The sequence below is a fragment of the Typopeltis vanoorti genome, chromosome 22 (genome assembly GCF_054136105.1).
Source record: "Typopeltis vanoorti isolate ZY-2024b chromosome 22, IOZ_Tvanoo_1.0, whole genome shotgun sequence".
In the NCBI taxonomy this organism is placed as follows: domain Eukaryota; kingdom Metazoa; phylum Arthropoda; class Arachnida; order Uropygi; family Thelyphonidae; genus Typopeltis; species Typopeltis vanoorti.
In genome coordinates this window covers 14,861,653-14,874,686 of record NC_143570.1, presented here as the reverse complement: position 1 = coordinate 14,874,686, position 13,034 = coordinate 14,861,653, and the positions used below count along the sequence as shown (strand labels likewise).

The 13,034-nt window shown below is 34.9% G+C and overlaps 1 protein-coding gene across 2 annotated transcripts in view; it reads left to right on the top strand.

Moving 5' to 3' along the window:
- Positions 1-13,034, top strand: part of Nrx-IV (neurexin-4) — a 491,733-nt gene that overhangs the window by 256,774 nt on the left and 221,925 nt on the right. For both annotated transcript variants that reach the window (XM_090412013.1, XM_090412014.1), the window contains exons 13-14: positions 4,773-4,898; positions 11,826-12,029. In XM_090412013.1, coding sequence (XP_090268139.1) covers positions 4,773-4,898; positions 11,826-12,029 — 330 coding nt within the window. The remainder of the gene's footprint in view (positions 1-4,772; positions 4,899-11,825; positions 12,030-13,034) is intronic.

The following is a 13,034-nucleotide window of genomic DNA, read 5'->3' as shown; positions in this document are numbered from 1 at the left end:
GGATGTAGTCACTAGTAGTGTGTTTCAGGAGTCTGCTGTTTAACCTGTATATTAATGATATTGGGGAAGATTTGAATGGAGATATACAGTTGTTTGCATATGATGCGAAGTTGGGATGAACTGTGAGGAGTAGAGCAGATATTATGGCCTTACAAGAAGACTTGAATACACTCAGTGAATGGGCATGCGAGTGGGGAGTTGCCAGTTGTGTTGTGAAATGTAAGGTTTTAAAATTAGAAAACAAAGATTGGATGTAGAATTTTCTCTTGATGGGGGATACGTTGTTGAAGGTGGAGGAAATAAGAGATCTTGGGGTATGGTGGATAAGGATCTAAAATTTAGAGGACATATTGCCAAAATTGTGAGGACAACACAACGAATTCTGGCAGTGATGCTGACTGCAGAAATAGATTCTGATTTCATTGTGTAAGGCTTTGATTAGGCCACATATAGACTATTGTGAACAGATTTGGTCACCTAGTTTTCAAATGGATGAAGAGATGTTGGAGATGGTCCAGAGGTGATTTTACCAAAATTTCTGATCTCTGGAATGTTGAATATGAAGAAATGTTGAGACAGTGCAATTTGCAAAGTCTAGTGTTTAGGAGGAAGAGGGGTGATATGTTAGAGATGCACAAATTGATAAGTGGTTGTTATAAGATTAATGTTAAAGAGGTTTTTTGTGTAAGTATCTCCCTGTATGTATGGGTTTTCTGTAAACAGAAAATGATAAGGAACCTTCTGGAAGACGTGTGATCAGTGTGTCAATCACACCATAACCCTTCTCAACAATATGGTATCTTATAAACACTAACCCATAGAGCTAGAGCAATCTGTTCCAATGACATTGCTCTCACTGCTGAACTTTCTCACCTACGTCAAACCTTCTTAAACAATGGTTATAATCCCCGTAAAATAGATAACATACTAAATGCTACCCATAAATCCCCTCTATCTACCACAGAAGACTACAACAAAATAATCACCATCCCATACATTAAAGGCACATCTGAAAAGATATCTAGGGTGCTTAACAAACACCAATTATGCACAGTATTTAAACCTTATAAAAAATTAGCAACTCTCATCCGTTCACCTAAGGACAAATGCACTCCTTTATCACATCCCGGTGTCTATGAAGTGCCCTGTTCTTGCCATCAAGCCTACTACGGACAGACAGGAAGAAATGTGGACATCCGCCTCAGTGAACACAAAAAATATATCCGACACTTTTGCTATGGTAAGTCGGGTCTGGCAGACCATGCTCTGGATACCCCTGCACATAGGATCAATTGGAAAGAAACAAAAGTAATGCACAGAAGCTTCTACAAGTCAGAGAGGTTGTTCCTGGAATCAACAGAAGCCTTAAAACATACCCCAAACCTTAACAAGTATGGCTGTATAAATCTACCAAAGATTTGGGAGACAGTCATCCTAAGACCAAATTAATATTTATTACTTTTATTTTTTATCATTTGGACTACTATTTCAAAACTTTGAATTTTTTTTTTTTTAACCTAGATGGCGCCATATTAGGACTTTAGTCTTGTGTTGCATGCTGCAATCACTTGTACTGTCCCCACTGTTACACCGGATTGTAGTTGTCTTGCCTTTGTAACAAACTTTGTGTTGTGTGCTCTGAAGATGCTGGATATATTACCAGCGAAATATTAGCTTTTAAGTTAATAAATAGTTATTTTCTTAACCATCTGTGTTCTTTTTATACCGTGAAACCTATCAGAACATATAGACGAATAACAATAGAAATAATGTGCACCCTTGTCTGACCTGATCCTACATCAAACCATCTTCCTGCATTTCCTTCAGTCTAACTGCTGACTTTACAACTTAAATGTAGCTCTGTATTGCCCTGAATAATGTTCTACATTTGTCATAATTGTAACATTTTGAATAGCTTTTTTCTCTGCATGCCTTTTTTAGTTCTACAAAACTCAAGTACACGTCATTGTTATATTCCCATAATCTCTCTCAACTATTTGTTGTAAATTGAAAATCTCATCTTGACAACCTCTGTTTGGCCTTAACCCAGCTTGTTCTTCTCTAAGTTTCTCTTCTACAGTATTTCTTTGCCTCATCTCAAGTATGCCTGGAACACTTAATGAAGATATTCCTCTGGAATTTGATCAGGCCCTTTGAATTATGCAGTGTAGCCGCTGCAAAACTTTTCTATCCCATATTTGAGCATTTCTGGTGAAATACCATCCACTCCAGCTGCCTTTCCACATATCAGATTTTTGATAGCTTTTTCTATCTAAAGTATTGGTATGTACTATCTGTCACTGCTTTTTTTCCTTTAACTTTCAGTGTAATCCATCCAGACATTGACAATATCCTTATCTTCAGTTTTCATGTCACCTTTATCGTCCCTGATACTGTTACAGTATTCTTTTTTTTACATGCAACCCATTCCTTCAGTTTTTGAAGCTTTTTGATTTCCCTGCAGTTTATTTTTCAGTTGACCTTTATACTTCTCTTGTGTGTGTGTTTTTATCATCTTTCTTTCTTTCACAGTATTAGGTTCCTTTGTGGCCTGTTTTGGTATTTTTTTATGAGTCTTCTGTTTTGTTGTTTTTTGTTTTTTTATACTCTGTTAAGTTGTATTCTTTTCATGTTAAATCCATCTATTTCTCTAAATTTTCTCTCAGTGCATCTTTTCTTTATTTACCATGTTCATCACTTGTCCTAATCCACGATTAGGACAAGTGATGAATATGGATTAGGACAAGTACAGCTTGCTTGATTTCACTGTTCATCCATTTCACTTCTACTCTGTTTACTCACCTAACCCTTAGTATGCAATTATATTTAAGTTGCTTTTGTCAGTTACTGCCTTATGAATTCTTGCACTGTGAGCATCTTTTCTTCACAGCTCATTTATCCAACGTATTGATATTAGTTGACTACAGAGCTTCCCATAATCATCCACCTTATACTTCTGCATATATCCTTTTTTGGCATTAACCTTTCTTGTTTCATCACTTCCCAAACAAGTACCTCATGACCGCTATCACCAACCTGTTGCGTGTTAATACTTTATTAACAACTACATCTTATGAAGTTATCACCAAATCCAACACTCTAAAACCTCTAGTTTCTTAAGATATTCAAATAACTCACTCTCTTTGTTCCTGTACACTATCTCTTGCCTTCATTCTATATTCCTATAATTAGTCTCCCATCAGGATCATCATCTTTTTACTGAAGATGCCTAACCAATTGGCCTAAACATTTCACAGTCAGTCATTTCACTGTTTTCTATACTGCTGGTTAAGTATTTTTGCTAATTTTCCTCTTATTCCATAAGTATTTATTCATCTGTGAATCCACCACATCTGCTTTGCTTATTCCATTATTTATTTCCCTATTTAATTTGCTATCGTCACTAAAAATTGTATATAAATAGCTGAACTTGGGAGTTCAATGAATAACAATGGAGTTTGTATTTGCATATGTCTTAAACTTTATTTTATATTGACCATTTTTCTCTCCTTGAGTTCTAACTGCTGACTTGCAGCCTAAGTATAGTCTTGGTTTAATGACAGATTTACACTAAATAACTATTGTTTTAACAGAGGGAAATGATTTTTACTGATTTTTTTCTAACTTTAGTGATTTTTTTTACACTTTATTGAATATGTTTTCCAGATATCCAGAGCTCATGCTGGTCCTTGTTGGATGTATAATAAATTTAATTCACCGTACAGGTACCATTATTGCAAATTCACTTGTGACAACATACTACAGAAAGAAACAACAAAGCACTCCTAACCAAATCTCAATAGCATAATTTCTGTTCTAATGGAAATTCACTTGAATAATATGTTCCATACAAGTTCACAGTATCAAGCAAGAGTTTGTAGCATGAACTGGTGATTCCACTGCTGAAATCTTTTGTTCATGTACTTTTTATTTACAGTAGTAGTACTTGTAGTGGTGGTACTCCTTGGTGAAATTGCATACTTATGGAAAGTGCTTTCATGATTTTACTCATGGAAGCACTTTCCATAAGTGCTTCCATGGGTAAAATCAGGATGCAAATATTTTTTTTTAAGATATTTATTTCTTTTGTGATAATTCAGCGTTGTTCTGTGCTCATATCATTTATGGTAATTAGCAGTATTATCATCCGTAGTTAATGTGTAACTTGAAAGCACAAGTAGAACCACATTACATACAAAGGAAAAAGAGAATATACATCTTAATTCATTTTACAGTGACGTAATTTATTGTAACTTGGTAATAATGTTATGAAACACATTTGTCATCCAGATGACCACCATCTATAGGAGTCTTTCTCCCTTTCCTATGCAGCATATTTCTCCAACTCTGCTGAACCACATGCTTGAAATCTTATTGGAATCCCCTATTCACCAAAAGGGAGTTTTATTTCAGTACAAATATTATTAGCAACCACTGATTTCCACCTGACATACAGTATTCTACATGTTACTGTTCTTTAACAGGAGCTATGCCTCTAGCCATAGCCCCTGTTATGTAAGAACTTGTCTTAGACTATTTTGATTGAAGAACTTCATTGGCATATTTTGAAGTGCTCACTTCTATTCAACATCAAGAGTGCTTCATCATTAAAGTGTATCCTTGGTGTTCCTTTGCATGTGATGGTTGTAACTATCAGTTCATGTAAGTTATTCATTTATTGTTGGTGAAATCAGCAATTGACTTAGGATACAAGTTGTTTTCATTTCTAAAAGATTTTTGTTTTTCATGTATTTTTCTGCTCTTTATTTCAGCTCGTAGTCCTCTTTCATGTGAAGCTTACAAGATGAATAATCCAGTGACAAGAAATACAGATATATATATCGATATTGATGGCAGTGGACCTCTGGATCCTTTTCCTGTTACGTGTGAATTTCCATGTAACTGTCTCTTTATTTTTTTTTAAACTGACTTAAAAAAATTCTTATTAATATATATTTCATATATAATAATAACTTTTAATATCTCACCAGCTGGAGCATTGCTCCTTGTTCAGTTAGGCAACACTCCAGCAGCAAACCAGAGAAAAGTCAGATGCTTACACAAATACTCACATTCATTATCAGCATGATTGAAGATAGGCATTATCATGGGAACTGGCAGAACTAGAAGTACCACCTGGGTGTAACTAACATTACTAAAACAAGACTATTTTGAGTCATGAAAGAAGGTAGCTAACAAAAATTAAAAGCTAGTTCTTGTTGGTGATCTAAATAACAGAGTAGGAAAGGAATGCCAAATGAATAGAAACATTTTTGGGAAAATGTGGAGAAAAATACATAGCTAAATAATGGGGCCAACCTGGTTGGCTGAGTGGTTAGCATATCTGCTCTCCAGCCAAGAGGCTGCAGGTTCAAATCCTGCCATGGGCATGGATGTTTATGACTGTCCTATTAACTCTGTATGGAAAGGGCATCTGCAACCCTGCCACTTCTTCTAGCAGAAGACGTCACTCCAAAACCCGGTGATGTATGGGTTTTGGGAGTGTAACATTTTCACATTTGATGTCCGTTGATCATACATCATCTATGGCCATCAAATGTGAAAATTTCTTTTTTAGTGATAATGGTAAATATCTGCTGGATTTCTGTTCAGAACACATGCTAATCATCACTAACACCATGTTCCAAAATAAAGATGAACACAAATGTCTTGTTGACTGTGCTGTTGTTGACAGTGATATCTCTGTGCTGGTTCAAGATACAAGAGTATATATAGCAGAATCATGGAAGATATTCTGGATATTTTGTTGATTTGTAATACAGTGTATGGTCGTCATCAAAACTGGATTGGATTTGCAGTCAACTGGCGAAGATTGTTGATGTAGGAAACAGTAGGCGTGGTATTTTGTAGAGCAAGAGCTCTGGATGAATTCATAATTTGCAATTGTTTCAACCGTTAGCATAAAAAAAGAAAGTAAGTATTTTTGTATAGCCTTTTCTTGCTTCTTGAAGAACCAAGACTTAAGATAAGGGATGAAAATTAATGGGGAATGAATGTTTCCATACCAATAAAAATTGTTTCATTAATACTGTTTCCAGTCAAAATATTGAAATCGGTAATCAAAATAATGTGAAATAGAAATCACAAGGATTTATCCCACTTGGCAATCTTATAATGCCAAACAACATGTGAATGTGGATGACTGTGTGAGTGTCCTCTCATGCAATAAAAAAATTAACATTTGATTGCATCTGAATTGTCTACATGATAAGCAACATCCATAGTATACTTAATATGATTACACATTTCCCAAAAAAGAAAGTAGTGTTTGAGTGGTGAAAGTTGACTGCTATTCTGGTAGGTTTGTGAACAATTTCTATGAGATCTGTGATAATATAGACAAATATTTGTCCATGACAGGGCAAATCTTTGCCATCTGTTTATACTGGATCACAAAAAAGAAAAGTTAATTGGAGTTGTGAACATTAATATCTTCAAGGACAGGTGACTTAACTCATCAATTTGCTAATATGATTCCTCAAAACATGGTCAGGCTATTATAACAGCACTACATGATTAAATTTACATTATTATTAATCTCCTAGCAACAATCTCGAATATTGTCACAGCTAACATTTCATTCTTCTAAACACACGTCTGACTGAATCAATCTACCTGGACTTTGGTATTCCTCTGGGTGTTTTTCTTGCCATCTTGACATCAAACACCTGTTTTGCTAATCTTTTCCATTCTATTTAAGTGACCATGCCATCTTAGATTAGTCTTGCTCACACATTCTTGAATGCATTGTTAAATTCCTTCCTAATGTCTTCATATTTACTATGATGCCATCTGTTCAGGTCCCTCATTTTTCTAAAACTCTCATATATGTGGTCTCTAATCTTTCATCAGGTATTTTATTTCTAACCCATTTCTCAAATCCATAACTTAAAAGTTGTTTGAACACAACCTTGTATACTGCTACTTCAGAGTTTTGGCTAATTTCTCTCTTATTCCATTTGTTCAGTTGGCTCCCCACTATACCAACTTTGCTGCTTCTGTTACTCATTTTCAAATTTATTTTGCCATCTTCACTGAAAATCTTTACTTGTTCTATAGGCTATCCATTTAGAATGCAGCTGAAGTTTTTGTTTTATAGTTTTGGTCTTTTTATTGCAGATTTTCAAACCAAATTTGTTGCAGCTGTTATTCAATTTAGTTAGAGGATCATATAGACTTGCACTGGATGTGTTTAGGAGTACATCATCACCTGCATGAAGCAAAGATCTAAGCTTGACATCCCCAATTGTAATATCAGGTTTAATTCCACTTTCTTTCATAATGTGTGTGCATCCATGTTTTATACCTGATTTTACATCAATCCATCTTCCAGTATTTCCTTCAATTCTAACTGCTGATTTATAACTTAAATGAAGACTATGGTTTGCCCTGTATAATGTTCCATTTTCTCCATATAACTGCAGTATTTTGAAAAGCTCTTGTCTGAGCACCTTGTTGTATGCCTTTTCCAGAGATATAAAACTTCAGTACAGATCCTTGTCATACTCCCATGAATTCTCAACTAGTCATGAAATGAAAATCTGATCCTGACAACTTCTATTTGGCCTGAATCTAGTTTGTTCTCCAAGTTTCTCTTTCTGCATTCATTCTAAACCTCTTTTCATATATTCTTATATAAATCTTACCTGGAACACTTAATAGAGAAATTCCTTGCCAGAAAACTAGCCTTTTGGCTTTTTATTTTAATTAGAGAAATTCTTCTTTAATTCTCACATTCAAATTTATTCCCTTTTTTTATACACATGGGAATTAGTAGAACTCTACTCCTATGATCTGGAATTTGACCTTCTGACCAGGCTCTGAATTATTCAGTATAACTATTGCAAAACTTATATACCTCCATATTTGAGCAATTCTGAATATAGTTGAATATAATCTACTCCAGCTGCCTTTTCACATTTCAAATTTTTGAAGGCTTTTTTTTTTTTCTATCTCAATGTGTTGATATGTACTCCTGTTTTCATTTCACTTCAAAATTTTCTGTGACTGTTCTGTTAGTTCTTGTTTCATTTAAGTCTTTCAAATTAATCTCCAGACATCTAGAATATCCTTATCTTCAGTCCTTATCTTGGATTCCTTTTACAATACTCTTTCCCCCATTTCTAAGCTTTTCAATAGCCAGAACATTTTGCCAGCTGCAATCAACAAAATCACATCTACATTTCCCATGAAATTCAGATCTCAGCTCTTTCTGTCATTACTTAACTTGTTCACAATTCTCTTTGACTCTACCTATCAAAGGTGATACTTGTGCAGCATATGTTTCCTCTAGTATTCCAAGTTAAAGAGTTACAAATTTAGAATGTTTTTTTTTTTTATCATCATCTGACTGAAAATCTGTCTCATTCTCTCAAATTCATATGCTGTCTCTATTGCTCTCCTTATGCTAGTAGCTATCTTGAACTTTTTGATTTTCTTTCTTTAAATGCTGATTTCCTCCACTCCAATTTTCATAATGCTAAAGCTTGTACAGGTAAACTATGGACTCAACTATACAAACATTATTCAAGAAAGAATGAAACACTTCAAAAAAATAAGAATCAATGTATTACTGAGGATAGGTGAGATGAAATTCCTTTTCCAAGAGAAATTTTCCGTTGACAATACTGCTTTTTGGTGGCGTTGAAGATGATCAGACTGTCCTCATTCCATTGAAGGATGGTATGGAAATTGCTTTAATTCTTGAGACCTGGGATAATTGTTTGAAGGAATAGGATGAATGGAGAGTACCATCATTGGCAGAGCTGTGAATAGCATTGGTGGTGATTGAGAGTAGGTCATTTATGTGTAGTAGGAAGAGGATAGTTGATAGACCAGAGCCCTGAAGCCCTCCTACATTGGTGATGAAGTTGGAAGTGACTGAGAAAGTTGACCAAGTTACAGATGGTGGCAGGTAGACCAAATGATAGCACTTTGCTTAGTAGATTTTGATGCTATATTGATAATTTAAAGCTCTGGAAATGCCAAGAGTGACACCACATTTCTACATGTCCACTAGTGGTGACTGAAAGGAGAAATAGTTAAAAAGAGATCAATAGTATTGGAAGAGTGAATAGTATTATCAGGAATTCAGGGAGTTAGATGTATGATTTTTGTTAGATCACTGCATATATCAAAGACTTTTGCTTCTCAAACAGCTTGGTTAGTGGTATTGGAAAAGGGAGCCAGATGGAGTCAACCTGTCCAGCTGTTTGGAAGCTTTTGGTTGAGCTTTGTTGGTCAGAGTGGTTTTTGGAGTTTGGAGACTGGTAAATGCATCAGACAAATATTACTAAATAGTGCAAGGAAACTTGGAGTAAGAGGAAATAAAAAACAGAAGATTCTAAATTAGCCATTCTCTGGAAAGCAATATGAAGTGATATTAGATCTTGCCAAGGCATAGATGCAACCCTTATCACAAAAGAATTTGTGAAGTGTGTAATTTGGACATCAGTAGTGGTTGATGTACCTGCAGTTTGTGTTTCTTACAAGAGTAAGTCTGGTCTGGATAACTAAGTGATATTGATGAAGTAGATGTGAAAGGGAGTTTTTTTGTGGCAGTTTGTATATTGTGCTTGGTATTTTTGTTGGGATTGGTTTTGAGCGAGATTTAATTTAGTCACAGTATCACTGTAAACGTTTATAATTCATTATTGGTTTATTTAACATTGAATGGAAGGAAAGAATGAGGCATGTGGTGAGTGAGAGAGAGACTAGTCTCCATGCCATAATGTAGTCTCGACAGTGCATGCCACATACGCCTATGTAGATTCCATCAAAAGTCAGAGTGCATAGCAGTAAAGTTTGTGCCAGTTTGAAAAGGAAACTTGCTGACTCGTTATTGACAAATTCAGTCCCATGTAGTATTTGGCAGCAGCCTGTGGCACCATTGATGCTTCGTTGAAGTAGAGGAGGTTTTGAGTCTGAAGGTATGTTTGGCATGCTCTTGAAGAGTAGCATTCATGCTGCATGGAGAAGGGGGGGAAACAGAAACTGCTCTGGAAACAAAACATTGCATTTGCTGCTTCAGGCTGCCACGAAGCCAGGTGGTGGTTTTTCATTGGGCAATGAAGGTAATATGAAATCTAATGAGTCTAGTTGGCATATCCTCTAACAATGAAGGTAGGCTTTTGCAGCCTAATGCTTGCTAGGTTTACCAGAGCTGTTTTGTAGAAACAGCTGCTGCATGGGAAGACAGAGTTGACTTGACAGGGAGAGGCTGTATATTGTGAAATGATTATTTACAGACTGATTACTCTGTAAAATAATCATTTTAAATCTGTATCCTCAAAAAGAAGAAATGTTGGTAATTATTGGCTGAATATATTTGGGCTTACCAACATGTCTTCTTGTTGTGAAGATACAGATTTGGTGACTGGACTTGATTGAAATTAGGTTTGCTACACTTTGTGGTAGGCAGGTCATCAGTTCCATCAGCATCTCAAACTTCTAAAGTGTAGCCATCATTGCAGTCATGGAATCTATCTTATTTATCTTGAGAAGAATGCCTTTACTTCCCCCCCCCCCCCACACACACACACCTGTCCATTTGTGGTTTATGTGTTTAGTGCAGGTTGAATTTCTTTTTAACTTCTCTCACCCTTGAGTTGTTTTGAATATATGGAATGGATATATACTTAGTATCTTCCATTCCTGAGAGAAATCTTGTGAAGCAAAGTGGGTATTGATTTCTATAGCTTTAAAGCATACACTAAATCTCAAATTTGTCTCAGGCTACTTGCTATAACTCTTATCAGAGTATTTATAAAATGTGGCAATGCACCATTTTGTTACTTACATCTTGGAAATTACTTATCCACTGATGAGACTTCCAAGGTTGAAGCAGGTCTATGTAGTGACCCTTCCAGCATAGCATAGCAGTATATACACATCTGAAAGGAAGTGTGCTATTATTGAATGCTAGGGTAAGGCGATGTGAAGTGACTTAATTTTCTCAAGAATATAATTGAGCATAATTTACTCTCTATTCAAGTGAAAATATTCTTCCTACCTCAAAAAGAGTAGGAGGAAATCTTAGCCTTTTAGATTTTGGGATTGGCTTGAAGGATGAAAAAGAGAGAGAGAAAGAGAACTGGGAAATTCTTTGAAATAAAGAAAACATGTAACTACAGTAAGTATATTTTATTAAAAATGCCAAATGTTCATAGTATATTTTTAGTAAAATATCTTTACTGTGGTTATGGCTTATTTCATCTCTATGTCCTAACTTTTTAGAAATCAGTAAACAGCTGATCACTAAATCTTGTCATTGAGGCTGTGTTATTCTTATGTTTTGCATTCGATTTTTGCTAGATGTGGGATTAAAAGTGCAAGTTTCTTCTTCTTTGAGTCAAAATTACTTGCCAAAAATCAGCAGAAAAAATTCTTGATAAAAATTCTTGTTGTCAGTGACTAGAATTGACAAGAGGAAACAACACTAAATTGTTTCCTCTTCAAACCATCTTTCATATCATAACATTAGAGTAAAGCAAACTCTTCTCAAGTGTTTGTTAGAACAGATAATTAAATTGAATAAAGATATGCATACAGTGCACACTCATTTCGAACACCACTATAGTGAATTCAGTCATTAATAAACTACCAAAAAAAGAGTCCCACCTTAAGTTCCCATAGCATCTATTCTGAATGAAATTTGCTCAACCAAACTATTTGCTGCAACAAACTATTTCTTTAGTTCCTGTGAGTTTACTATAGTGATAGTTGGTTGTACCTTTATACTATTATGTATGAATGTTAAAAAAAGGAGAAAAAAAACAGTGTTTAATATAACTTTATTCTATTAGATGCAAGCCCAGCAATAACAAGACTGCACCACAAGAATGAGCGACCTACGGAAGTTAAGGGATTTAATAAACCAGGCAGTTTTATCCAAGATATTTTATATAATGCTGATATGGAACAAATAGTACAATTAGTGAATAGATCCTATAATTGCAAACAGAGTCTTCGATATGACTGTTTGAATGCACGACTCTTTAACACCCCAGGTATGTATATTCTTGCATGTTAACACATGCAAACATTCCTACATTTAATTGATCATATCGTTCAAGATTAATTAAACATTTTACAATAATTCAGATATATTCCATATTAATCATTAAGGAAATGATCAAATTTCACATGATTTTTAGAATGTTGCATATAATTTTGACAATATTTATACAGAGTGGTGTAAAAAAGTGATACATTTGAATTGTCTTAGCAGATTTCTTTGCATGATCGGAAAGTATATTATATTGAACAAGAAATTGTATTCTTGTTTTCATACACATTGTCCTATTATCCTATATTGCACAGCACACTCTCTTTACAGGACATGTACCGTGGCCTATGATGAGCCACTTTCAACCTCAGTACAGGTATTAAAGTATTTTGTCTGTTCTCACATCATTGGCCTTTATAATAAATAAAAAAAATAAATAAATAAAAAAGTTCTGAAAAAACTTTTTTATTTATTTATTACTTTTATATACTCTTATTTATATACTCTCTCCTTATTAAATAAACATTAGAATTTTAAGCAGCATTGATGGAATAAGTGTGTTTTAGACCAGAAGATTCTGTCAGTTCCATGTTATACTAAGTCGAATTTCTTATTTATGATGTAAGAGTTCTCATACTCTTTTATCCACAGAACCTCCAGTTTATCTGAAATAGGAAAGGTGACAACCACAAGGAACTTTGTAGCACCATGCAGAGAAAGTAGAGATTGTTTAGAAGAAGGAAAACAAAAAGAAAGCTTCTTGAATGAAAAATGTAGTCACTAAGTGGAATTTACATGCCATGGAAAGGTTCGGAGAAACTTGTGCTGTTGTCCCTGACATTTCCAAAAGCCTTCAAACGTGTGGCATCATGGTCTACTTGACAAATTGCCATCCTTTGGTTCCCTTTTCACCCTCTGTAATTGGGTAACCAGCTTTCTCTCTAGTCATTCTCTGCGAGTCATGTTAGGAGATGGCATTCCATTGACAAACCATGCAATACATCCC